The 27,977-nt window shown below is 37.3% G+C and overlaps 1 protein-coding gene across 10 annotated transcripts in view; it reads right to left on the reverse strand.

Annotated features, from left to right (window-relative positions):
- Positions 1-27,977, reverse strand: part of KIAA1328 (KIAA1328 ortholog) — a 171,986-nt gene that overhangs the window by 78,059 nt on the left and 65,950 nt on the right. For all 10 annotated transcript variants that reach the window (XM_072948983.1, XM_072948984.1, XM_072948982.1 and 7 more), the window contains one exon: positions 20,579-20,706. In XM_072948983.1, coding sequence (XP_072805084.1) covers positions 20,579-20,706 — 128 coding nt within the window. The remainder of the gene's footprint in view (positions 1-20,578; positions 20,707-27,977) is intronic.

The raw sequence follows: 27,977 nt of genomic DNA on the forward strand, positions 1-27,977 counted from the left end.
AAGTCCCCCGGGTGATGCAGCTAATCTGGAACCACACTTGAGAACCACTGGTCTGTATCACCGGCCAGCTGACTCCTCCTGTGTCCCTCTTCTAAGGACCATTTTGATTACATCAGGCGTACCCAGGCAATCCTGGATAATTTCCTTTTCTCAAGATCCTTAGTCACAACTGGAAAGTCCCTTGTCAGGCAAAGTCGCTTGTGCCATATAAAGTAACATTCACAGGTTGCAAGAATTAGGACATGAACGTATTAGGAGGCCATTATTCAGTCTGCCACAACTTCTTTTACAATTAAAACTAATTCACAAACAGTTGACATAGTTATCTATTCTAGAGATCTCTAGCAGAAGGGGAAAAATCCCACCCCAATTTACTTTGCAATATTGAAAATGATAAACTGATTGATAGAAAGTGTTAACTGTTAATAGATATATAGCAATACTATGCTTCGTATCCTATGGTAAAAAGGGCTATTACAATGACTCTGAAGATTTTAAGTGAGTTTCTAAAGTGAATGTTTCTAATGTTAAAGGAATTCTGTTTAAATGAGAATGAGCCACATCTGGGTAGAAGACTTGGGCCTCTCTTCAAAGACATGTACTCTTGTATGCTGAGCAGATGATGAACCACTGTCCTTTTAAATTTTTTTAAAGTTCAGTAACTTAAATCAACTATTTGATATCATCATATATTTTCTAATCCATGTATCATTAATATAACAATAGAGAGGATGTATGCATTATTTTGTACTCTCATTTTTGTTCCTTAATATTTACATATATGCATTTTTAGGCAGTGACAGCTTACACTTACTTTAATAGTACTGATTGCTACATTATTCACAAATTTCAGTTATTTGGAATACTTACAAAGTTTTTTTGTAGTTAACTTTTATGCTTTTGAGATGCAGTACAATTTAATGATTTGCATGCATGCTTTGCTCAAAGAGAAGAATGCTTTGCCAGTTACCTTCTGGGTGACTGTGCATGCTGGCAGGCAGAATTCTGCGGTGGTCCCCAAGATTCTCATCCTCTTGGTGTACCCACCCTGTATTATCTCCTCCCCTTGAGCGTGGGTAGAACTTGCGAATATGACCAGCTATCAATTCTGTGATTATGTTACAGTATATGGCAAAGAGGACTTTACAGATGTAACCAAGACTCCTAATCTCCTCACTTTGAATGAATAAAAAGCGAGATTCTCTTGTGTGGGTAAGACCTAGTCACGTAAGCCCTTTAATAGAGGGTCTGGTGCCCTACCCAGGGTTAGAGAGTCTCCTGCTGGCATTGAGGAAGTAAGCTACCATGTTGTGGGAGGGCTAATGGAGGGGCTAACGTGGCAATGACCTCTGGAGCAGAAGGCAGTTTCCAGCCAACAGGGAGCAAGAAAACGAGCCACCTATCATACAAATGCCAGAAAATAAATCCTGCCAACAAACCTGTGAGCTTGGAAGGGGACCTAGAGCTCCTGACTGAACGCAGCCCAGCTGCCATCTTGACTGCAGCCTTCTGCGACCCTGAGCCCAGGACCCAACTAAGCTCTGCCAGACTCTTGACTCACAGAAGCTGTGACAATACATGTGTGTTATTTTAAGCTGTGAAGTTTGTAGTAATTCGTGAAACAGCAGTAAAAGACTGATACAGCATATTATTCAACTTGCCTGAGCCTCGGGTCCCTCAACAGAAAAACAGGGATTAAAACAGCACCTAAATCAAAACTGAATGTGGTGGTGAGGCAGATGGGCAGTTATCAAGAGTGCTAATGTATAAGGGTACGAATTCACAAAAGGGAAAAGCAAACCTTTTATTTACCCAAACTTCTTTGAGGAGAATATTGGGGGTGTGCGTGCGTGTGTGTGTGTGTGTGTGTGTGTACGGGGGTGAGACTGCCCCAAAGGCATCTTCAGCTACAACAGATCACCTCTTGAACTGCCTTAAAATAGAAGGAGTTCAGTTATCTATCTTTATTTGGCTACTGAGAGGTTTGTAAGTTGGGCCAGAGTTGAATTGCTTGAGATAACAGAGAGGTTCTTCAACTTCCTCCTTCATACAAAGGACATCAGTCTTCCACTAACACCTTGCACTGCCTCTTCAGGATTGTTGCGATGATTAGATGAGATCACTCATATAAAGCGCTTTGGACAGCGCTTAATACAAAATTCTTAGAGATATTTTTAAAAAATGTTTCCTATTATTATCACTGACTTCCCTGCCTCAACAATTTCTGAAGGCAGGGGCTATATTTACTCCTCTGTATGAACTGGGGCTTGCACATAGTACATTCTCAAAAGCTATGAGTTGACGGTTTCAGCTTAACAGAAAAACTCAAGCTGGGTTATAGGTCACAGTAGCTCGAGAAAAGAAAATTAGAATCCATGATTAGGCTGAATCATGAGCGACTAAGGAAGAAGAAGAGAAACAGAAAACCCCGTGTTAGAATCTGAACGTAAGAAATTATTTTATTAGTGGAGTTAAGACAAACATTGCCTCTGGGACACATGGAAGCCACAGTGGGCCTAAATGAAACAGATGTATTTTTCTTTCTGGGGCTGCTCCATGCTTTTTATATGATATTTACAAATATAACTTCTCTTAACTAAGGCTTAAACCAGCAACAAATCCCAAACTGCTGTCTCTGCCATATGGCTTTGATATGAATTTTTCAGATATAAAACATTAACTTGGATACCGTTAGATTTTTTTTAAAAATGGAGGCATACTTTATACTTCATATATAACAAAATGCACAGATCTTAAGCATACAGCTTGGTGAATTTTCACACTTGCATTTTATCCACGTAGTCATCACCGAGATCAACTTACAGAACATTCCCATTACTACAGAAAGGTCCTTGCTGCCCTTTCTAGTCAATATACCTCCCCACACTTCTAGGGGTAACCATTATCCTGATTTCAATGATCACAGATTAGTGTTCCCTATGCTGAACTTCAAATAAATGAAATCAAACAGTGTGCTACTATTTTGTACCTGGTTTCTTAAACTCATCATAATTTTTGAGTGTCTCCTATGCTGTTGTGTGTATCAATAGTTCATTCTTTTTTTATTGCTGCAAAGTACTTCATTGTATGAATATTGCAAAATATGTTTATATACTCTTATTGGCTTCAGTTGTTTCCACTTTAGGGCTATTATAAATAAAACCGCTTTGAATATTCTCATACAAGCCTTTTTTGATACACGCATTTATTCCTCTTGGTCACAGGGTAAGTGACTATTTGACTTTCTTAGAAAACAGCTAGTAAGTTTCCCAAAGTGGTCATTCGATTTCACATCCCCATCAGCAAATTAAGAGGGTTCCAGTTGCTTTACATTCACAGTAACACTTCATAGTGTGTTTCATTTTTAGTCAATCTGGTGTGTGTGTGTGTAGTGAAATCTCACTGTGGTTTTATTCTATATTTCCCTGATATGTAATGATATCAATGAACTTATGCTTCTTGGTTATTTGGATATCTTCTTTTATGAAGTTCTGTTGAAATCAATCTTTAAATAATTCAAAAAAATTTAAAGGACTGAAAATGAGAAATGAAAAATGAAGGTCAGGGAATACAATTTCATGTAAATTATTTCTGATGAGAGAACTTAGCTCTAGATAGATGGTCACCTTCATTGACCACTGAATGCAGAAAACACTCCCAGAACGCCCTGCCACTTTGGCTGTTCTCAACGCAGAGTTCACCACACCCTATGCTAAACGTTTTACATGTTCAACGTGTATTCTTAACAACAACTCTGTAAGGTAGTTACTATAATTACCATTTTACCGATGAGAACATGAAGTTCAAGGAATCAACACAACTTTCCCAAGGTCACATCAACACCATACGTGAGACATGGGACTATGTCTCACTCCAAATCTTCCATTACTTCCTGCTGTAGATTTTTTTAAAAAAATTCTTTAATATGGAATAGAATAAACACAGAAAAGCACACAAAACAATCATGATCTGCTAAGAGAATAACCACAAGGCGGTGTCCATGTAACTACCACCCAAGAAACAGAACACTGCCTGTACGCAGGGGGCCCTTGGTGGTCCTGCACAATCGCTAGTCTCTACCTTTCTTGCCAAAGGGAATGACTATCTTGACTTTAATGTGAATAACTTCTTTGCTGTAATACTTCCCTGCTTAAATATCCATTCTAGAGTTCAGTTTTACCTGCTTATTTTTAAAGTATAAACAAAATCACATGACACACATTCTTTTGTGCCTAATGTCTTTCATCCAACCTCGTATTTGTGAAGTTCATACATGGTGCTGCATATAGCTGGAATTTGTTCATTTTCATAGCTATATAGCAGGGTCAGCAAATTACTTCTGCAAAGGGTCAGACAATAAACATTTTAAACATTACAGCCCAGACAGTCTTTGTCATAACTACTCAGTTCTGCTTCTGTAGTGTGAAAGAAAGAGATAATACATAAATGAATGACTATTTTAATAAAACTTTATTTGTGGACATTGAAATTTGAATTTCATGTCATTTTCCCATTTCATGAAATATACTTTTTCTTCCAGCCATTTAAAAAGTTAAAACCATTCTTAGCTCCTGAGCCATACAAAATGATGCAGTTGGCTAGATTTGGTCTGCCACAGTTTGCCAATTGAACTTGATAATTATAGAGTGTTCTTCTAATTAAAGGAGTCTGAATATGCTAAAGATGTGCTCAAAATTCAATAAGCAAATTGAACAATATGACTTGGGATGTGCTATCTATTTACATGTTTTATGTGTGACGAAAATGAGTTGGATGGAGTGCTTAATTAGAAACAAACAGAATGATATGTAGCAGAAAAGCTACAGAAGAACACACCTAGGCAGGAAAAACACACTGCATAAACTTTAAAAGTTTAGACAGAAGATGATCCATGGATCACAACAGATAAAGATAAAGAAGTTCAAAATGGTAGCATATTAGGATTTATCTTCACAATCTTGGCTACAACTTGAGACTTTAGAATGTGGCAGAAATGAAGCCAATAAAATCTTTGACAAGGCAGGCTCTGGGACCCACAGCACAAAAGAAAGATCAGGAGAAAATGCAAGCAATATTATGACAGAGTAGGAGCATAATGTCTCCTAACTGGGGTAAACGCAGGCTAATGACTAAATTAAAAACAATGCGAAATGTATAAGGTTTAAATAAAGTATGAAAGACTTAGCTTGGACTCAATGAAGAATTTTCTGATCCTGAAGGTTAGTAAATTTCTGAGTTGGAAGAAGGTTTTCTGAATCTTTAAGATATCTTTTTAAAATATGACAAAGGCTTTAAAAGACTTTATAGAAAATAAAGATGTCTGTATCATAAACATTTATGATATCATCCTGTATGCATGTATGCGTGCACACACAGGTGTGTAAGTACATACACGGCATACGCACCCTACGGTAATCCAGGGCTTTCCCCTGTTCTCACATAATAAAAAAAAATAACAACTGTAGTAGTGCTTTGTGAAATTCCATCAACGAGTGAACAGTGATGTTTTATAAATTTCTGCAAATCATTTTTATAGGCCTGGCCAATCTCTGCTATGAGCCATATGGAGAGAGGTGAACTAAACTGCAGTAATTATTTCTTGCAACAGGTTGTTATTTACTTTGCATAATTAGGAAGAGATTACTTACAATGCATGTATGAGTTGTTAACCACAGGATTAGTCAATAGCACCAACAGCTCTTATTGGTATTCATTTCTCTGATGGTAAATAATAATTTACTATCCTGGCAACCACCCTATTACCAATCCTCATGTTCCCACTGATAGCCTTAGAAGAATAAAAATCTTAACGTTGTAACTTCAGAACTTTCCCCCGTGCTCTTTATTTTATTGTGAAGTCAGAAATTCAAGAACTAGATAAATATCTCTAAGCCTAAACTACTGTGTGTGGGGCTGGTCATTATATTACCCACTTGGAGTTGATGTGAAATAAGGCACAAAACACCACGCTGCGTTTTCAGTCGAGCTTACGCAAACCAGTTGTCAAGCTGACAGAAGCTACGGAATGCAACAGCTGCACTGTGTGGTTTGCCAAAGTCTCATCCCAAATAAATGTTCATTCTCCCCAGCGCAATTAACTCTGCTGTACTGGCAGATTTTGCTAGAAGATCATCAAGGTAGATTACCTTCTAGCGTAGTGAACTAAATACTTACAGGTGTTCTATCATCAGTTGTAACTTACAAACTTTTGCATTGAGCAAGACATCCAGGCAAAAGAATCATCTAATTTATGAATTATTTATAAGAAATTCACAGCATGCTCCTGGCGTCATCCATGGCCTTTTCCAGGTCATATGACACCAATTAGAGCTGAATTTTAAATTATTCAATAACCTGAACTCTCTTGTCATTTAACATATAGATACCAATGCAGTAAACAAGTTAAACCTAATGGGCCCTTGAGGTTTAAGTTTCTGCACTGCACAGCAGCTGAAGCTGTAGGCCATCAATGGAAGAGAAAAATAACAGAATGAGGCAATCAAACACATTTGCAAGGCTCTAATAACTTATTCTAGCTCCCATAGGGATTGTGGCACGACCCAGGATTATTTAATCTAAAAGACATTAAAGTCCATAATTACAAGATTTAAAAGAATACAGGCACACCAGAATGTATAAAAGACAGAACACTGGTAACAGATACCAAATGCTGTATCAACTCTTAGGATACGTACATCAGAGGCCTGCCAAAATTTTTAACATGAAAACTATCAGACTCAGAAAATGCTAAACCTCATATTCTTTAATCATCACTGCATTTTCTGAAAAGTGGAATGTGTTGATTTGCTATAAAAATGAACAGAGAATATGGAATAACTGACAGTATACTTGAGGTCGAAAGACCTTGATTAGAATTCCAGTCCCGTTATTTAGGAGTTCCGTTAGTTTTGGCAAGTCACTTTGGATCTCTTAGGCAGTTTAGATGTTTGTAAAACAGAGGGTTGGGTTTGATGATCTCTGTAATTTATGCTGTCTTTAAGAGCTGAAAAAGCCAGGGACCGGGTTGTCGTACCCCAAGGAAATGAGACAAAAGAAAGGCACTGGATGAGAAATTATACCAATCAGTAAATGTTCACCTATCAACTCACAGATGTACTACAAAATTACTCAGTGTCCATTGACTCTATTTCCCCTAGCAAATTCCGTGTTTTAACATTACTGTATTATATGACTTACACACTGAAGAACTTAAAACAGCATCTTAATTTCTCTATCTGGTCACTAAGTCTGAAAGAGATACAAATGAAGATTGAATAAGACAAAAAACTAGTTGTGAGGAGAGTCCTAAATATTTTGATGGGACGGGACAACCATTGACCACAGAAATATGTAATAGTGGTCCTGATTCAAATCATTTTCACATATATGATCATAATTGCTAAAAAAAGCTTTACACATGGTTTTCTAAATCTACAAGAGGAAAGAGATGCACAAGGCTATTTTAAATTATTTAATGAAGATCAGAAAGAAGATAAAATAAATTTATAGAGAAAATGAGACAAAGGCAAATTAGAAGCAAAGAGGACACTCTTCATAGGTACAAAATGAAAACAAGATGTATTGAATAATAAAGCCAACTGGTCCTTGGATTCAGTTAGGGATGCAGCACAAGAAAATGATCGAGTGCTGTGAAATCATTATGAGCATGGCCTAAAGACATAAAACAATGAATGGTTGGTGAACATTTGGATTGAAGGCCAAACAGCAAAATAACTGACAACAACCTTCTTCACAAAGAGAAAGCGCTATCAATATGCGACGACCTTCAGTGTGAATCACCAAATCCTGTAGAAGTGGCTCCTTTTCATGCTAGTTATGGCTGGCTTAGTGCCTTCAAATACCTCTTCATCTGTCTCGCAAAGGTACGCGGGTGGATGAGAAGTTGCAAAAGAATTCCTAGCAGTGATACAGGAATTAATTAAAGAAGGCAACACACTGGATTAAATTTTCAATTCTGATGAAACAGATAGATGTTATAATGGTAAGCTTCAAAAGACACGTATCACAAATGACCAAGATCGAAGGCCAAAAGATTAATTTACAGAATGTGTAGTGCCAACTCCTAATCTAGTTTCCTAAGCCACACCCTTCCACAGTTGGTAATACAACTTTCCTTCTCATTTCAGGTAACTGCTTCTGCCACATCACAGTAATTTACAAGCTGCACCTCTTAAAACACTCACATCAACAAGCAAACTTCAGGTCTGTTTCAAGGTGAAGGGCCATATTTATTGAATAACCCATGTATGTACTTTTAACATTTAACATTGTGTAAACCTGTGCTACTATTTTTATTAGGCTAAGTATTGCTCAAAGTTCTTGAGTGTTGTAGTCCTAATCCCATCTTCCCCATAAGCCTTGTGCTCTTTATGGTGCGGTTTTGCATAGCGTGGTTATTTTCAACATACAACTATGTCACATTCTCCTCCACCATTTTTGTGCTATCTCCAAATCCCAATAAAGGAAGGAAGACAATGGGTAAAATCCATAGTTAGTGTCCTTGAAAAAGTACCTGCATTCTCCATAAATCCAGGGACTATTATATATTTTAAAGAAGTTGAAAAGGGATACCTTGTAACTGAATAACCAGTATGTCTGAGAATTCCTCTCTTCCTCAAAAAGGGAATGCTGAACAGTTTAGGCTACTGGACTCCCAAATAGTTTTAGCTTCCTTATTCACAGAGGAGCCTAAGGTTGAGTTAGAAATGAAGTTAGAAAGCACAATGCTTGAAGTGTTATAGTGCATGACTTATGAAATTGAAGGTCAAAATTACTACCCCTGATGTTTAAGATGTCTCGAAATATGCTACTTGCTTCTTATTTTGAGAGATTCACCTTATGTATTTCTTATGTAATCTTCACCTTATGTAATATTTCTTCACCTTCTGTAGTCAAGCATGTGGAATCAACAAAGGTGCCATTTTGCTTGCCACAGACAGCTTAATTTAAAATTCTTTTATAGTACTACGAGCTTAGAAAACAGCAATGTCTACAAGGCTCGAAAATACATCTTCCATTTGCTATTATGTAGTAATGTTACTTAGCAAATATACATACTGTGGTTCAAACTAAATATGTAGGTACTTCAGGACTTAAAAGAATTCAGGATGACAAAGTACATTACTCAGCTCAACATCTTTAAAATAACTCACTTAAACATTTACAAATGTATACAACCCGAGCATGTTTAGCGTTTAATTCTTGTCTAGCATTCTAAATCTCACCAACAATGAATATTCCTTTCATGTGTTTCTAATACAGTATTTAGCAACCTTAGGCTCCTCTGTGAATAAAGAAGCTAAAACTATTTGGAAGTCTAGTAGCCTAAACACAAACAAGCATCAAATTCTCTCCTAGGAGCCATCTCTGTAAGTTCAATGTATGTCATATATATTTATGCACATTTTTCTACTTTATAACATTTTCATGGCTCTCAATTTACTCACAGCATGAGTGTGAGGTATTAAAGAACAGCTCTTGAAATCATATAGCAGCCTTGATTTATATCATATTGTTCTGACTTAATATACTTACATATTTAAGAAAAATTGAAAAGTAATTACAGTATAAATAAAAAGTTGGTACAGTATATCAAGGGAAAAAAACTTCTAGAGTTAGGAAACAATATACATTAACAGTCATGAGTATTTGAACATTGTATTATAGTTAATTTCACATTTAAAAAAATCTAAGATAATTGTATTTTTCGTAGGAATTAGCTGTTTTATTCTACTAACAGTCCAGAGAAGGAAGGATAGAAATACAGGCATATATAAGCATAAAGTAATATATATATAAAGATGTACATGGCACACATGTCTACAGATATTAATTTCAATCTAAAGTAAATTTCTTTTCTAATCTGTGAACTGTCAAACACAGAGAATTATGTAGCACAGGTGGCTTGGGTTCCCACCCCCCATTCCCTTCCTCCTGTAAAGATGCTGTGATCCTTCTAGAAAAAGGTAGAAGAAAAAAGATTGTATTTTCTAGAAGATATAATTATTTAAGGAATCTATCCAAGTGCCAACAAAAGGCAAACTTATTTCTATATAATTTTCAATGCTTAGCTTACTGCAGTAAGACTCCTATAGACTGAATAAAATATAATTTTTTAAAAAAATCAAATATATTTGGTGGTTTAACTATAATTAAACTGCATTATAGTGTTAAGAAAAATAGCCACATTATAGTATCAGCAAACTAATTTGGTCTAAAAATTATACTTTAGTGATACAATAACTTCCTGTCCCCTTCTGTTTTACGCTAACTGTAATGGTTCTGGATAGTTCTACTCATGTAAGTCCCTAGCACAAACATCTAGCTCCTGATGTAATCTAAAGCAGAAAAGCTGAATGTGGGAATTCTGGGGTGGCAGAGTGAGAAGCTCAATAAAGCTCCTTTCCCTCCTAAAATCATACTAAATTATGAAAAAAGTCCCATTTTAGTACCGTGGGAATTAAACAAAGGCATACAACGAATTAAGAAGCACTTATTCAAACTAAACCTTGGGTAAGAATAGGGAGAGAGTGCAGCATTTTAGACTGGGGCTGTGCTCCCGTGTCCGCTCCCTGCTAGATAGGAAAGGTAGCTGTAGAGGGTAGGGCAAGTCTTGAAAACTCGCAGTGTAACTCAAGGAGCCTGACTTAATTTGCAGTGAAGTGTGGAAAACTGCCACACCCCTGAGAGTTGTAGAAACAACAGTGACCTTTGCGACAATTAGGATAACCGATGTTGCAGCTAGCCTGAGGATGGACTCCTGGAGGAGCAAGCAATTGATTGGTAAAGCAGTTAGAAATTTAACAGGGAGACTAAGGAATGAGACAGCAGCAAAGAGCCTTGATAAGATCCCAGCAAACTGGATGATATGGAAGGTAGTATGATGTGCGCACACTCAGCAGAGTCTAGACAGGGCTTTACCTATTTCCCTGTCTCTGAGTGTGAGATCTTATGCACATGCAGAGAAGATGAAAAGACATGGCAGAAAGTAAATATATTCCCCAACTCACAAACAGATCCATTGGCAAAGGGTGGAAGTCATCCCGACTCAAAGAATTTGATCACAGCCTACCACCAATCATTAGCTATTTGCTAATGAACTGTCTCTAAAGGCACTTTGCTATCTAAACAGAACACAGCAGCAGAAACAACCCGCCAGTCCCTGGGTGGTGAAGGTCTCCTAAGACTGCAATACCGTCCTGGGACTTCAGCCACCTCTGATTTTAAAGCCATCATTTTAAAATCTGAATAGGGAGCATAGTGGGTCATTGAGGGTCTAAATCGGGGCTCACTCCTAGTAAATTCTCATTATTTATGAATTTTGAAACATTAAAATCTATGTCCCCTATCTATACTCCATTAAGGAAAGTATCTATTTACACTCCATTAAGAATTTAACCAGAAATGCTGTAAGACAAGAAGAGAAATTGGCAGTTCTTATATTCCTGTCAACAGCAGCTCCGCCTTTCTTAAAATCCTCCCTGACCTCAATTTCATTGGGGCACACACCTGAGTGGGTCCTTGCCAGGTCAAGTGCCAACCAAACTCTTCAATTTGGAAAAAAAAAAAAAAGCATTTAAGGAACATTCATGCTGTAACTGATGCAGGGTAGCTCTCAAGAAACTCTCTTCTTAACACCAAAACAAACACTAAGAAATCCTACCGAACAATTTTCAGAAGCTGGGAAATGCCCTCTGTAGAGTCAGAAGTTGGTAGTTGTGTTAAGGACATTTTTCCTTCTTAAAAAGAAAAGATTCTTATACAATAGGTTTCATTACAGGAATGTATTGATTGAAACTAGTTTCATTGCCACTAATGTTCTGCTTAATTTTAAAGATAACATAATATTGAACAGAATAATGTGTTCTATTAATAACATTTTATTGAAACAGTAAACTGATTTATTGCATTTGTTTGTCCAAATAAGCACTCAGATCATTTGCCATAAATCTTCTTGAGTCTAAACAGAAGGCTGAGATGCAACTTGATAAAAATAAAAAGTTATCATAAAACATAATGAAAAATCCAATTTGAAAATTAAACAGTGCACTGCCCAGCTTCATGCTTTGTTTAGAGTCTGAAGCTTGCAATAAAGATGAAAGAGCTGCTCTAGTTTGCTTTAAATGGCTATTGTGAGTCTTCATTTGGGGGAAAAAAACTATAAAAATAATTAAAATCTGTTAGAGGAAGTCTGGTTATTTAGCTTCTGAGGCAATTCACTCTAATCTCATTGCTTGTACACTTTAAAATAAAATAGCTTATTTTTTATTTAAAAATACTTTTTGATTTGAACTTCATTTTGTGGGGGCAAGAGAGGGCAGAACTTCACAGATTTGTGTTCGCAAACTAAAATACTTGTCCCGGAGCTTTAAGTTTCCAGTGAGCCTACTCGAGTCCTTCCTGTGTGTGTATTTCACACAAGGGCCGGCAGGTACACCAGGTGATACGTGAGAGGACGCCACAAGGGCATTCCTCCAAGAACAGTGACCCGCACGCCCCTTGGAAGGCGACATTTGGATTTCAGAGCCAGGGATAAGGCTATGTTCTACTGCATATTTGCCACTGATTCTGTGTAAGCTTAGTCCTTCATCTATAGCTGATCCCCTCATGTGGAAAGCTGCTGAAGACCTCGTCTACATTATTTCCTATTTTGAAAAATTCTTGTTTTCTCAATTTATGTATGGCATTCTAGACGTTAGGAAGTCTAACTTGTCCTGTAATCCTTTAAATTAACTTTGAAAAAGAGAAGGTATTTAACTCTTTTCAAGAAATAGCAATGTTTGCAGCACTAATTTAATAGCAATATTATAGAAATTGAAATATACTGACATCGGGATTGCTGGATTTAAGAGTTCAACGTTTAAATCACCAGAATTTATTAAGCAACACTCAAGAGTGCAATTATACTGCAGCTTACAGAATTCCCGCCACCTGGGAAAATTCTTCGTCTATCGTGTACCATACCATAACTCACTGAACAGTCCCTTACTGATGGAAGCAGATAATGCGCTGACCACCGACGCATGTCCTACTCCACCCTCCATTTAATTGTAAAAAGTGGGAGGCTACAAATCACATATTCCAGACTCCCTTCCAGCCAGAGCCCTGGAAGTCAAATAGGTTCTGCTTATTTCACATGATCTTGGAGGTCTTCTTTCATGTCTCTTCCGGCAAGGACAATGGTGAAAACGTTAGAATTCCCTCCAGCCATACCAAACCAGGGGGACATTTTTCAGTGTTTCGGGTGAGAAGCAGCAGTGAGGCGGCAGCAGAGGCACCAGCGACTTGTTGACTCAGCTTCCCAGTGCTCGATCTTACTGCTGGGAGTCTATTCTGGGTTTCCTGGGTGTTCAGAGACCATTATGGCAGCATTAGATGCATTGTTCCTGGTTCCAGTATAGCTCCAGTGAGGCTCTCAGAGCATTATGCCCCAAGTATATTAGTTCTATATCGCCTGAAGTCACCACTGGAAGTCCAACATAAAACCCGCTGCTTAAGCCCTTTCAAAGATTGTATTCTTAGTATAAACCTCCTTCGTGCTTAAAATATCTTGAGTGGTTTGTTTCCCACATGACTGTAATACTGATTGCCATAAAATTTTATTTTACAATGATTCACTCATTCGTGAAGAGGCTAGGCTCCCATGAAGCAATCATTCTGCCACTTGTTCATTAACAATGCATGAACTGTTATACCTGTAAATAAGTATGAATTTCTTTCCCACATTATCTTTTCATTTTGATGTCCAGTGTTAGTCTGTATAACATCTACAGTGGTTTGTATCACATAAGACAATATTGATACAGGCAGTGAGAGAGAGCCAATTCATCCTGTACACAGATGACATAAACTACAGTACTGATAAATATCGTACTGTAGCTGTATTTTCTCTTCTTTGTGATCTTGTTAGTAACATTTTCTTTTCTCTAGCTTACTTTATTGTAAGAATATGATATATAATTACACATAACATACAAAATACATGTTATTCGACTGTTTATGTTATCAGTAAGAGGCAACAGTGGGCTCCTACAGCAGTTAAGTTTTAGGGGAGCCAAAAGTTACATACAGCTTTTCAGCAAAACCCTAATCCCCATGTTGTTCAAGGCTCAACTCTATTCAAATACCAGAGAAATCAAGTACTTAGACAACAAAAATAAAGATGTAAATTCCTCTAAAGCAAAACAGAATCCTAACTATTCAGAGAAACAGGTCCTAAGACTGTAACTAATTTCCAAATACTCAAATACCACTGTGGCATACAATTTGCTTAACTTCTCCATCTGTGGCAGGCAGCTATTCAGATGGCCCCAGTGGTCACAGCCTGTCTCCTGGTACTTGCGCCTTTGTGTGTGAACATCTCCTGCGTGTAGGCAGGACATGAGTTGCTTCTAATACAGCAGAGGTGATGAAATGTCACTCCCCAGTTAGGTTACATACAACAGCACCTTCTGTCTTGCCAGTAGACTACTGCCTTCTTGGCTTACCTGTTTTGATGAAATAAGCTGCCACACTGGAGAGGTCTAGATGACAAGGAACTAAGGCTGGCCTCCAGCCAATAGCCCGGTGGGAACTGAGGCCAGCAACCCAAAAGCCCACAAGGAACTGATTCTTTCCAACTACCTGTGAGCATGGAAATAGATCCTCACCCAGTCAGGTCTTCAGGTGAGAATCCAGCCTCTGTCAACATGTTTGTCGTAGCCTGTGGGAGACCCTGAAGCACAGGAACCAGCCAAGATTTGACTGGATTCCTGACCCACAGAACTGTGGGATAATAAGTGTCTTTGAAGCTGCTACCTTTTGCAGCAATTTGTCACAGAGAATAGATAACTAATACACCATCTAAGAATATCCCATAGTCTTATTGTATTAATTAGATGACATATTAAATATGCAAAACTAAATTACTTACCATACAGATACTAGCTGGTTAGTTCTGCTCATGCTCTAGTTAAGTAACTTGTGGCATTCCAGCCACCAGCTGGGAGGACATAGTTTGTTTAGAATATAAAACAAATTTTTGTAGCAAAGAATTTTAGAGTAGCTTATACCCTGTATTTTAGTTTCATTATATTTTTTAAATTAACAGATATTTTAAGAGCAGTTTTAGATTTAAACACTGAGCAGTCAGAATTTGACACAACATTGTAGAATGACTATAACTCAATAAAAAACATGTTTAAAAAAAATTGAGCAGTTAGTTCACATATACTCCCTCTCCCCCCTTCATGGTTTCCCTGATTGTTAACATCTTCCATTACAGTAGTAAATTTGTAACAACTGATTAACCAATACTGATGCATTATTACCTAAACTACCTAAAATCCAGGCTACATTAGGGTTCACCCTGTGTCTTTGTGTTATGTAGTTCTATGGGTCTTGACAAGTGTTTATTCATCCCTCGTGCCCTCTCCTTGAGCCCCGTCTGCATAGTTTCACCTCTACCCCACATTTTGGGGTGTGATCTCCCACATAAATAGCCTACTCTTTCCAGACCAGATAGCATAGTGAGTCAGAGCCAGGAAATGAGACTAAGTCCTCATGCTTCTCATGCTCTTCATTAGAGTCATTCTCATTTTCTTTATTATAGTTGTCCTTATTTACATTTCGGCTAGGTCTTCTGCATTTTGATAAAGCGTTGCCTTCTTTGCTCGGTCTCTCTTGATGGACATTTAGGTGGCTTCCATGTCTTGGTTATTGTAAGTAGTGCTGCCATGAACACTGGGGTGCATGTATCTTTTTGAATTAGAGTTTCCTCAGGATATATGCCCAGGAGTGGGATTGCTGGATCATATGGTAACTCTTATTTTAAGTTTTTTAAGGAATCTCCATACTGTTTTCCACAGTGGCTGCACCAAGTTACATTCCCAGCAACAGTGTAGGAGGGTTCTCTTTCCTCCATACCCTCTCTAGTATTTATTTATAGACTTTTTAATGATGGCCATTCTGACCAGTGTGATGTCATATCTCACTATAGTTTTGATTTGCATTTCTCTGATAATTAAGAGATACTGAGCATCTTTCCTTGTGCCTATTATAGGCCATCTGTATGTCTTCACTAGAGAAATGCCTGTTTAGGTCTTCAGCCCATTTTGTGATTGGGTTGTTTGTTTTTTTCTTATTGAGCTATATGAACTATTTCTATATTCTGGAAATTAAGCCGTTGTCAGTTCCATCACTTGCAAATATTTTCTCTGAGTCTGTAGGTTGTCTTTTCATTTTGTTTATGGTTTCTTTCGCTGTGCAAAAACTTGTAAGTTTAATTAGGCCCCATTTGTTTATTTTTTTTATAAATAAGCTTTTATTTTTATAAAAAAGCTTTTTTTTTTCTATTGCCTTAGTAGACTGACCTAGGAAGGCATTGCTATGATTTATGTCAGAGAATGCTTTACCTATGTTCTCTTCTAGATTTATGGTCTCCTGTCTGTGTCTAAGTCTTTAAAGTCTTTTTCTTTTCTTATTAAGGATTTCATGTATCATAAAAGTAATACTCTATTTTCTTAATCAAAGGCAATACTTGTGATTACTATTAATTACATAAGACTAGATGACATGTTGCGATCAGTGTTCAAGCTCAGGTGGTCACTGCAGTATGTGTAAAAAGCACTGCACCTGAAGGAGACCAAAACCTGATACTGATGAGAACCAATATATGAATTAGGTTTCAAAAAAGGTGTCCTAAATGTTGGAATAATACTGAAGTTACTTTTTGTGCATGGCGTGAAGGGTCTAAATTGATCTTGTCTGCACATCTCCAACTGTCTTATCAATGCTTGTTGAAAAGATTATTCTTTCCCCATTGAATTGCCTTTGCATCTTTGTTGAAAATCAATTGACCATAATTGCCAGAGTTTATTTCTGAATTCACAGTTCTGTTTCATTGATCTATATGTCCATCATTAGCTTTCTATTTCTGTATAACAAATTACCACAAACGTAGTGGTTTACAGTAACACAAATTTATTACCTCACAGTTCTGTAGGCCTGGAGCTCAGGCAGGCTTGGCTAGGTTCTTTGCTTAGTGTCTCACAAGACTGAAATCAGGATTATCAGCTCGGCAGGTCTCTAACTGGAAATATCTGAGGAAGAACCTGCTTGCAAGTTCATTCAGGTTGTTGACAGAATACAGTTCCATGTGGTTGTAAGACTTAAATTACATTTTCTTGCTGTTGGTCAGAGACCATTCTTGGCTCCTAACCCCTTCCACCTCTAAAGCCAGCAATGGTATTTGAATCCTTCTTATGCTTCAAATCTCTCGTTCCCTTTTGCTCCCACCTGGGGAAAACGCTCCGCTTTTCTCATGTAATTAGGTTAGGCACATCAAAATAATCTTTTTACTATACAACATAACATAGTCATGGGAGTAAAACCATTTCACCAGGAGTCAAAAGGCATACAAGTCAGGTTATAATTCTATCTACTGTACCTTTAGCATAAACATTAAAATTAGAAAGAGTGACCTTACACTTTACTGTTCTCTCTCAAATTGTTTTTGACTATTATTATTCCTTTGCAGGATCATCTTACCAACTTTTGCAAAAAAGAAAACGTCAAACTCTGCTGGAAATCTGATAGAGATTGCAACAAACCTTTAGACTAATTTAGGAAAAATTGTCATTTTAACAACATTGAGTCTTGCAATCCATGAACATGGAATAATTTCTTAGATCTTTAATTTCTCTCAGCAATGTTTTGTTATTTTCAGTGTTTTTATTGTGCTGCTTTTATTAAATATATCCGTTTTTGAATTGTTCATTGGTAGCACATAGAAATGACTTTTGCATACTAATCTGTATCCTGCAACCTTGCTGAACTTGTTTGTTAATTCTATCAGTTTTTAGGGGGATTCCTTAAGAATTTCTACATACAGGATCATGTTGTCTATGGATAAAGACAGTTTTATTCCAGCAATACACAGGAAATTTGCTCCAGTAGAGCTCCCTCTGTCCCCTCCATTTGTGCAAATACACACATACACATATGCACGTACAACATCTTTGTATCTTATGAGCTCAACAACAATACAGTTTTATAATTATTGTTTTATTCGGGTGTCTTTTAAGTTATTTAAGAAAAGAGAGACACATAACTACTTTTACCAGCAATCGACTTCTTTGTGTGACTTTAAGTTACTGTTTTATGTCATTTTCTTTCATCTGAACATACTTATATTAGCATTTATTTTAAGGCAGGTAAGCTAGCAATGAATTTTCTGTCTTTATTTATTTAGGAATGTCTTTATGTCACTTTCATTTCTGAAGGACAGTTTTGCTTGACTGCTGGTTCGTTTTTTTCTTCCAGCGCTTTGAATATGCCATCCCACTGCCTCTTTCCTCTGCTGTTTCTGGTGAGAAGTCAGCGGTTAATCACATTGTTCTATCCACAAAACTTTTACTGGGCGAGGAGCTTGGCAGTACACTGAGTCAGATATTATACTACAGATACCCAAAGAGCATAACACCTTTGAGTTGGTTTCTTTGCCACTTAGTGAGCACATAAAGAAGACGTCTAACTTTACCACGTCCTTCTTCAGGCTCAAGTGTCCACAGTGACGCCCTTCCTAACCGGAAGTGGGCTCGTCGACCAAAATCACCCAGTTCCCATGAGGGTGAGTGAGAAGGCGCTCATCTGCGCAGCTAAGAGAAGCCCATCAGAGAGAGTAAATCAGACAGCACAGGAGACAAGGTGACAATCTCCATTTGGCATTCAAAAAGAAACTTATTTTCCCTCTTTAGGTTCAAAGAGGCCTATAGGTGGCCTCAATTTCATTTTCATTGTATATAAGACACGATCTAAAGTCTGACCACCAGACACTTTCTGAAAACATGGTTTTATAAATTTTCTTACGATTAAGTCAAAATGAAAATTCAAATTCAAAAGTATCTCCTTTTGAGAGTATACTTTCTCCATACCTTTGATGAACAATTTCTTTCTAGTATTTGTGATTTTTTTTTTCATGTTTCCTTCTCAAGATTTAGCTTAGGAGAGGCAGTGTTAACTATGATTGGTCTCTAGGGAAACCTCCAAGAATCACTAGCTTAAATATTAAACACTAACATTTCAGAAAGTTTTATTTTTCACCAATTTCAGAAATAGATAGAAAAAGGGTTAGGTCTCCTTATCTGGTTGTCCTTAGATTCCCCTTAATGACTATTTCTTGACTCTCAGTCTATGTCCTTAACTACTGCCAACTGAAAAATCCCCCTCTCTCTCCTCCAACATGCTTGCCAAGTGGGCCGCCCTTCATTTCTGTGCCCTTGCACACATCTCTGTCATGGAGAGGGAGGGGCTAGAAAAGCAAAACCAAAGGGCATCAATCTGATCTTCATGCTACAATTTTCTGTAGTCCACCCATGAGAGCACCAGGTAAGGGCCACCCTCACGACTCCCTGCCCTTTTCCCCCGTGGCAGGAGAGATCCAGACAAACAACTAAGATTAACTGTCATTTTCTTCTGTCCCATTTTATAGCCTAGGTTTTCAGAAAACAGAACAAAAGAAAATATTTCAAGTCAAAATACAAACAAACCATTCATAGTCTGACCATTTCCTATAAGTGTTATGACTTCAAAAAAAAGGGGGGGAATCCGTTAAAAGCCTAAGCTATACCATATTCCGGTGAAATTCTTCTTCTTTCTTTTCCTTTCTACTCTTCCATATGTCCAAACTTGAGGTTCAAAATTGGAATTTTCTTGGCCAAAATTCTTAGTTCTTTTGAGACAGCTGTCTCTAGGTTGAACAAAACAGTTCAACCATAGAAAGTTTACAGAAAACCATTCAGGACATGTTACTATTCAAAGGGAGAGGATACATTTTTACTGGTACATTATCCATGTTTTAATACTGATATGAATGACTGACCCTACTATATAGTTTTTTTCTACAATGTTTTAATACAAAGGCTATTCTCATCCATTTGAAGATTTACATTCACTTGGTCATGAAAAGGACATCCAGTATCACTTGCTAGAGGGCAAGAAGTAAGTCCTCAGAGCTTGTTTCACATCACAGCTGGCAGGGTTCTGAACATTCAGTTAATTGTATAATATACACTATTTGATGATATATATATAAATGCTAATATGCAAAACACTCATATATACTGATGTGATTAATACATACATACAAACACAAAATCATGCACAATATTCCAGTTTTCTCCAATTAAAGCTTTTACAAGTCACCAAAGCACTTTTCATTATTCTAAAACACTAAATATGACTTAGAAGAGGCTTACGAGTAACAAACAGCCCAGCTGATCTTCATTAAGTAACAGAGTGGTGGGTTTTCTTTACCACTCCTGCTGTGCTTTCATACAACCAGGAGCCTCCCCACTGACCCTGAGCCTACTTCAAGCAATCAGTCCTGTCCTCTGGGCTGCAGGAACAGGAGAGGGAAAGGCAAGCAGAAGTAAATGACACCAACTCAATCACGTGCTGTACTTGCACATCTTAAGACAATATTAGATACTGTGAGACAATTACAGTAAAAGGCAAATGACTCTTCTGACATCTTGTGGATCCATTAAAGACAAGAAAAGGTAAGAAAAAAGATGCTTACCTGTTGTTCCTGCATTTTAGCAGCACCAAGTTCTGAGAGAGACATAGTGAGCTTCTCTTGCTGTTCCGACAGATATTTCTGATAGAGGCTTAGAAGTTCTTGGCACTCTCTATACTGTAGTTGAAGAGGTGAGATAGCAAATTAAGGGGAAAAAGCCAATAAATGGAATAATTCATAGAGTAGTAATGTTCATTCCATTTAATGAGAAAATTTTCTCAAATCTTTAAATCTGAATAAATAAATAAATACAAACATATGCAAAAGAATGAAGTTGGAACCCTACCTCACACTGTATAGAAAACTAACTGAAAACTGGATCAACTGACCTAAATGTAATAGCTAAAACTATAAAGCAAATCTTTGTGACCTTGGATTAGGCAACGGTCCTCTAAAAGCACAGCTCCCAAAGACTAACTAAATAAACTGGACTTCAAATTTTAAAACTTTGTGCTTCAAAGGACACTATTGAGAAAAGAAAAGACAACCTCCAGAATGAGAGAAAATAATCACAAGTCATATGTATGATAAAGGCCTGGATCCATGCATATAAAGACCTTATATAACTCAACAATAAAAAAGCTATTAATCTAAAAAAATGGGCAAAGGTCTTGAATAGACATTTTCCAAAAGAAAATATACAAATAGCCAAGCAGCACAAGAAAAGATGCTTCACATCATTAGCCATTAGGGAAATGCAAATCAGAACCACAATGAGATACCAATTTGCATTTGTTAGGATGGCTATAGTCAAAAAGACTGACAATAACAAGCACTGACTGGGATATGGAGAAATTAGAACCCTCCTACATAGCTGACAGGAATGTAAAATGCTGCTGCTCTGGAAAATAATTTAGCAGTGCCTCAAAAAGTCAGATACAGAGTTATCATATGACCGAACAACTGCAGTCCAGTTCTCCAAGATAACTGAAAATATACATTCACATCAAAACCTCTACATGTGTAGTCAGAGCAACATTATTCATAATAGTGCAAAAGTAAAAATAACCCAAATGTCTACCAAATGATGAATGGATAAACAAAATGTGGTACACCTATTCAGTGGAATATTATTCAGCCATAAAAAGAAACAAGGTATTGTTACATGCTACGATATAAATGAACCTTGAATACATTATACGCTAAAAGAGCCAGACACAAAAGTCTACATATTCTACGTGTATTGGTGTTGTTGAAAGCGCACTGCGCTTATAATCAGGAAAAATAAAACAAGAAGGAATTATAGACAAAAAAAAGGACGGGGGAGAATACTTAGTTCTAAGTACACTAGTTCACAAGTAAGAGTTACATCCATTCATATTCACTTTCTATCTTCTCCAATTTTCTTAAGTACCTATTATAATGAGAAACGTTTAAGGAAAAAGAAAAAAAAAGCAAAAAATGTCCAGAATAGGAAAACCCACAGACACAAACAAAGTACATTAGTGGTCGCTGTAAGATGGGGGAGGGACATAGGGAGCAACTGCTAACGGGTATCAGTTTTGTGGAGGAGGTCGTGAACATGCTCTGGAATTGACAGTCATCTTTGCACAGCTTTGGGAATATACTCAAAACCACTGCATTGTATACTTCGAAAGGGTCATTTTCACTGCATGTGAATTATGTCTCAATAAAGCTGTTACCAAAAACTGCAGCATAGAAGTGATGATACTGCTCTGGTGAAAGTAACTACTGCCTAATTTACATAGAAAGTCTAACTATGTTAAACACAACAGGATTATAAGTAGATTTTTGCCCTATTGGTTTGGTTTTGCATAATGTGAGTTAAGTCAATGTTTCATTAATAAAAGCAGCATCAGGAAATCTCCTGCCCATGTACCTCCCTACATGTTTTATAGTCCATTAGAAAGAACATAGCAACCTAACCTGGGGTGCCCTCCCACTGCTCCTCAAACTTGCAAAGTGCTCAAGATGAAGACACTAAATTGGAAAGGTCACCTAACTGCACAGATCAGGAGTCTGGGAGACATGCAAGAGTTCTGTTACTTCTCATCATGGTATTTCTTCCCCAGGCCCATTTTTCTCTCATATCATTTCTGAAATCTCCCTCAACACTTAATTATGTATGCTGTTGGCATGAAAATTACTGTCCAATAAGATTATTCTGTATAAATACTTTTACAACAGGTCATCATGATTAAGGGTGGGAATAATACTTCTTAAATGTCAAAAATGGTGACTGGCTTCAGTGTTCTTCTTAACATTTTCATAACCTAATCATTGCTTCTGGGCAGATTCCTGTTCTAATAACTTTTGCCAATCATGACTGCATAAATAACCAATTACTTCATTATTCTCATTATTAACCTTTAACAAAAAAGGAGCCAGAGATGGCTTACAGAAGAGGAGCTGGCTCGTAATGAAAGGGTAGGTTTCTACGCTTGAAGAATCCATTAAATAGAAGAGCTTGTTTAATACTCTGTATCTTAAAAAAAAACAACGATAAAACAATGAACAGTGGTCTAAATAAGCTAATATGTTTTTCAAAGTCAATCTATATCAGACTGGGTTAGTTTTACATTTCCATGCTTTTTCTCAGCAAGCTCCAAAAGACAAGAATGATTTGTGACGGTCCCAAGAGTCTCTGCCAGCTATGATGTACATAAAAAGAATTTCTTATTCTAGCTGTTACCATAGGCAGTAATGTTTATAGTGGGTGAACATATTAGCCTGGACACAGAATATGAATTTTATTCTTGAAAAAGCCAGCACAATTATACAGCCTAAGAGTTAAATGTCAGCATTTGAAGACAAATTATAGGCAAATTCATTAAACACATGCTATGTGGCAGAATATAAAAACAGGCCGTCCTAACTTTATCAATTTTTTATATCTGTATTGATTCACCAGATTTTGAAATGCCCTCCCCTTTCCTGTAAAATCCAAAATATATGTACATGCAAAACAGTAATTTTCCTTCCTTCCTAGCACAATGAGACTTCAAACCTCCATCTGGAGAGAGAGATTTATGTTAGGAAAATGTGGTTAAAATGCCTTCTTAATGGATTTAGGGGAGGGAGTACAGTGAGGAAGGAGACATATTTAACTCAGTCCTGGCCAACTGACAGAAAAGAATGCAACAGCTGTAGGAGGCTGAACCTCAGGGAAGGTGTGCACCAGCCATGCTGGGACCTTAGCACACGGCCGGCCTGCCCAAGCACCGTTCCAGAACTGGGAGAAACAGTGGCCATCACGACCCCATCAAAGGAAGCTTCAGAAGGTAACATAAGTATAAATTAATATTAAGCACGATCATATCAAAACCTAAACATCAAATTAGTTACCCGAAATGGGCTGCTGGAAATGGTCATTTTCAAAGCTTAAAGCCTTAACTCCAAAATGCATTTATATAGAAAAATAAAACTAAAGCTGGAAGCAGAATGAATAGGGAGATGAAAGAAAACTCTGTATGAGGGAAACATCAGGGGTGGGAGGAGAAGGATCAGGAGACAGGATATACTGGTAGTGAGCTGCTCAAGCACTAAGTGATTGTCTTAAACTGGAAGGATTCCTCTGGTGGAGCAGAGACCACTCCCATCACCTCATCCCACCCTTGCCTCGGGTATCTGGGGTACTTAGATCTGATAGTTCACTAAGTAAATCCTGATCTAATACAGGATGAAATGAAGAAAGGTCTCCAGGAGAGAAGAAAAGGGAGAATAGTTAATTTTTTAAAGAACATGTTTTTTTGGAACCAAGAAAACGGCTGATTCCCATTCTGGGGTAGGGAAGTACAATGTGACCTTGAAACTTGTTATTTTAAGGCAAGAAAGTATTTAAAGGCAGAGAGATGAGGGCTTGTCAAAAGGAATAGGAGCAACTCTGCAGGGGACTCTCAGCCAAATTTGGGGCAATCTGAGCATCAAAAAGAATGACTCTAATTAATAGCAAATTAAATAAATAAAAATCCAGCAGTTCATAGTGATACTTCAAAAGAAGAGTGAAAGGAGAAAAAATTGAAGTCCTTTTTTGTGGAAGAATGCTAATTATTTAGAAGGAATGGTCAAATTTTAAAAATGACCATTTAATAATCCCCAAAGTAGTAACTAATTCAGGCAAAGATCATTGATTTTAAAACCAATAAAATATAAAAAAGCAAGATATTCATAAGGTGCCAAGACTACTTATTTTCAGCAAAGAAGAAAATATACCTTTAAATGGTAAAATCTGGTAGCCATCATCTAAACAAAGTAAATTAGGATTACCAAGAGTGCAAAAACAGAAATTAAGTACCTCCTAATGTCTGAAGTAGCCAACATCATCTAAGAAATATTCTTGCCAAGTATGTTTTACCTGAATCTCATCAAATCTATTTCACAAGAATTAGAAGAAATAAAGGAACAAGTTAAATTATACCACAAGGAAACAATCTTAACAAATTCACAATATGGGAAATTTTGCAAAGCACTTGATCTGAACTCTTCAAAAAGTCAAGGCATGAGGGAAAAGAGTGGGGAGCTCTATTCTAGATGAAGAGATCAAAGACACAGCCAAACGCAGCCCAGGAATCAGACTGGACCCTGGCTCGGGGGAAAAATTAGCTCTAAAAGACAATCTTGGGACAATTAGGGAAACTGGAATATGGACCTGATAACAGTTGATATTATAAAATTATTGCTTATTTTCTTAGGTATCATAATGTGGTTTATGAAGACAAATGTTCTTATTCTTATGAAATGAGTATGAAGTATTTAGAGGTAACATATGACACCTGCCACTTTAAAGTGGTGGAAAAAATAAGCAAAATGTTATGTAAGTAAATAAATTTATTTACATAAATTTAGAATATAAATAAAACAAAAATGTACATAGATTTATATATAGTTACATGAGGAGGCAAAGCAAATCACATAATGTCAACGACTGTGGACTCTAGGTAGCAGGTATATGGTAGTTCACTGCACGACTCTGTCCACTTTTCTACATACTTAAAAACTGTCATAATAAAAAATCACAAAAAAACTATTTTTGTTTTTGCTTTTTATTGTGTTCTTTGTGTTTCCTTTCTTCTTCTGTTATTCAGTCTCTTTTTGTATTCCTATTCCTACTGTAAGCTACCACGGTAAAAGCAGAGACCTAAGTATCAGGTCAGACTCCTAAGAGCTCTCTACAATACCACGTATCCATGGTCATTAAGTCCGGTGACAAACTGTTAGTATGATCTGATGACACACTAGCTGGAACCTGTCTTCTGAGCCAAGAATAGGCACATCATATAAAATCATATAAAAACGGCCTGCCAAGGTGCCTTCCAGTCATTTAGCAGAGGTAGTAATGCAGAGTAAGTAAAAGCGTGGACTTAGATGTCATCCATCCTTGGCTGAAATCTTAATTCTGGTACTTAGTAATGATGTAACTTGGACAAGAAACTTCTCCTCTGACACCCTCATCTGGGAATAATAGTATCTACCTCACTTCACAAGGGAACTGTGAATATGAATGAAGTAACAAATGGAAAGAGTTCAGTATAGTGCAGAGCACAAGGCACACATTCCATAGATTTTTTACATCAAGGGGACAAGCAAGAACAGGTGCTAGAGAGGATGCGGAGGAGAGGGAAGCCTTATAAACTGCTGGTGGGAATGTAAATTGGTGCAGCCACTGGGAAAATAGTATGGAGGTTCCTCAAAAAATTAAAAATATAATCCAGCAACTCCACTTCTGGGTATATATCCAAAGGAAGCGAAGTCACTGTCTTGAAGAGCTATCTACATCCTCATGTTCACTGTAGCATTGTCTACAACAGCCAAGACACGGAAACAACTTAAATGTCTGTCAACAGATGGATTTTTTTAAACATTATATATATATATACACATACACACATTTATGTATATACAATGCTATATTATTCAGTCTTAAAAAAGAAGGAAATCTTCCCATTCTCAATAACATGGATGAAAATTTGAGGGCATTATGCTAAGTGAAATAAATCAGACAGGGAAAGACAAATACTGCATGATCTCACTTTTATGTGGAACCTAAAAAAACTGAACTCATAGAAACAGAGAGTAGACTGGTGGTTGTCAATGGCTGCGGAGAGTAGGGGAACTGGGTGAGGGTGGTCAAAGTACACAAACACTCAGTTTTAAGATGAATAAGCTTTGGGGAATGTAATGTACAACATGGTGACTAGAGCTAACAACACTGTATTGTACACTGGGAAGTTGCTAAGAAAGTATATCTTAAATGTTCTCAACACACACACACGTGCGCGCGCACTGTATGAGGTATTAGATATGTTAACTAACCTTATCGTGGCAATCATTTCACAACATATACATATTTCAAATCATCACGTGTACACCTACACCATGTTATACTGCCAAATACATCTAAATAAAGCTAAGATAAAAAAAAATCACGGGCTTAGAGAAAAAGATTTAAACAAATAAGGATCATATGTTCCAGGAGAGACATTTAACAAGTAGAATCGAGATTTTTTTTAAATGAGGGAAAGCGGTCACTTTGACCACATTAAGGAGAAGTTAGAAAAGGCTTCAGAGAAGATGTGACCTGGAAATGAATTCTGGAAGAGGAGTTTACAGATGCACAGGGTAGGAAGGGTGGGGAGTAGCCTTGGCTGAAAGGTCATCAGGAGCAAAGGCGTGGAGAAGTGAAACCCATGTGCACATAAAGGAACTGCCAATAGGACAGCATGGATGGTCAACAGGTCTTAAGCAGAGAGGGTGAGTGGAGAGGCTGCAGAGACAAGCAGGGGCCAGATTTTGAATGTTACACTAAGTTGTCTGGATTTTATTTCTATGTAACCCATTGATGTCTTACAGTCAATCTGCATTTTATAAAGATACCCTTGGTAGGAATGTGAAGCATGGATTCAAGGGCTTAAAGATAGAATGAAAGCAAATGTCTAAACAGTCTAGATCAAGAGATGAGAGGGGCCTGAACTGAAGTAACAGTGGTAAGAATTAGGGGGTGACTGGGTTGAAGAGGGAAATTTAAGACATCAACTTATGAATTGAGTGGCAAGATGTATGACCTGTTGTATGATGCACAGTTTCAGTTACCAAGACAGGGAATGCAGAATGAAAGTTAGACACACTGAGTTGGAGATGCTTGGGGAACACCTAATTGAGATGGCCAATTGGGACACCTGGATCCCTGGGCCTGGAGTTCAGAGAAGAAGTCTAAGCAGAAATAGAGATTTAGGAGTTAATCACTTCACATGCAGTGGATGAAGACCTGAGAGTGTGTAATGCTGTCCAGGGAAGTGTTTAGTTTTGTTCGTTTGTTCATTCTTTCATTCACTCAACAAATTAGCTCCACATGGGCAGGAACATTTGTTTTGTTTACTGCTGAATCCTTAAGCCTACATAATAGGTGTTCAACATATATTTATTGAAAAATATTTATTGAGTA

The sequence above is a fragment of the Vicugna pacos genome, chromosome 24 (assembly GCF_048564905.1).
Source record: "Vicugna pacos chromosome 24, VicPac4, whole genome shotgun sequence".
Taxonomy (NCBI): domain Eukaryota; kingdom Metazoa; phylum Chordata; class Mammalia; order Artiodactyla; family Camelidae; genus Vicugna; species Vicugna pacos.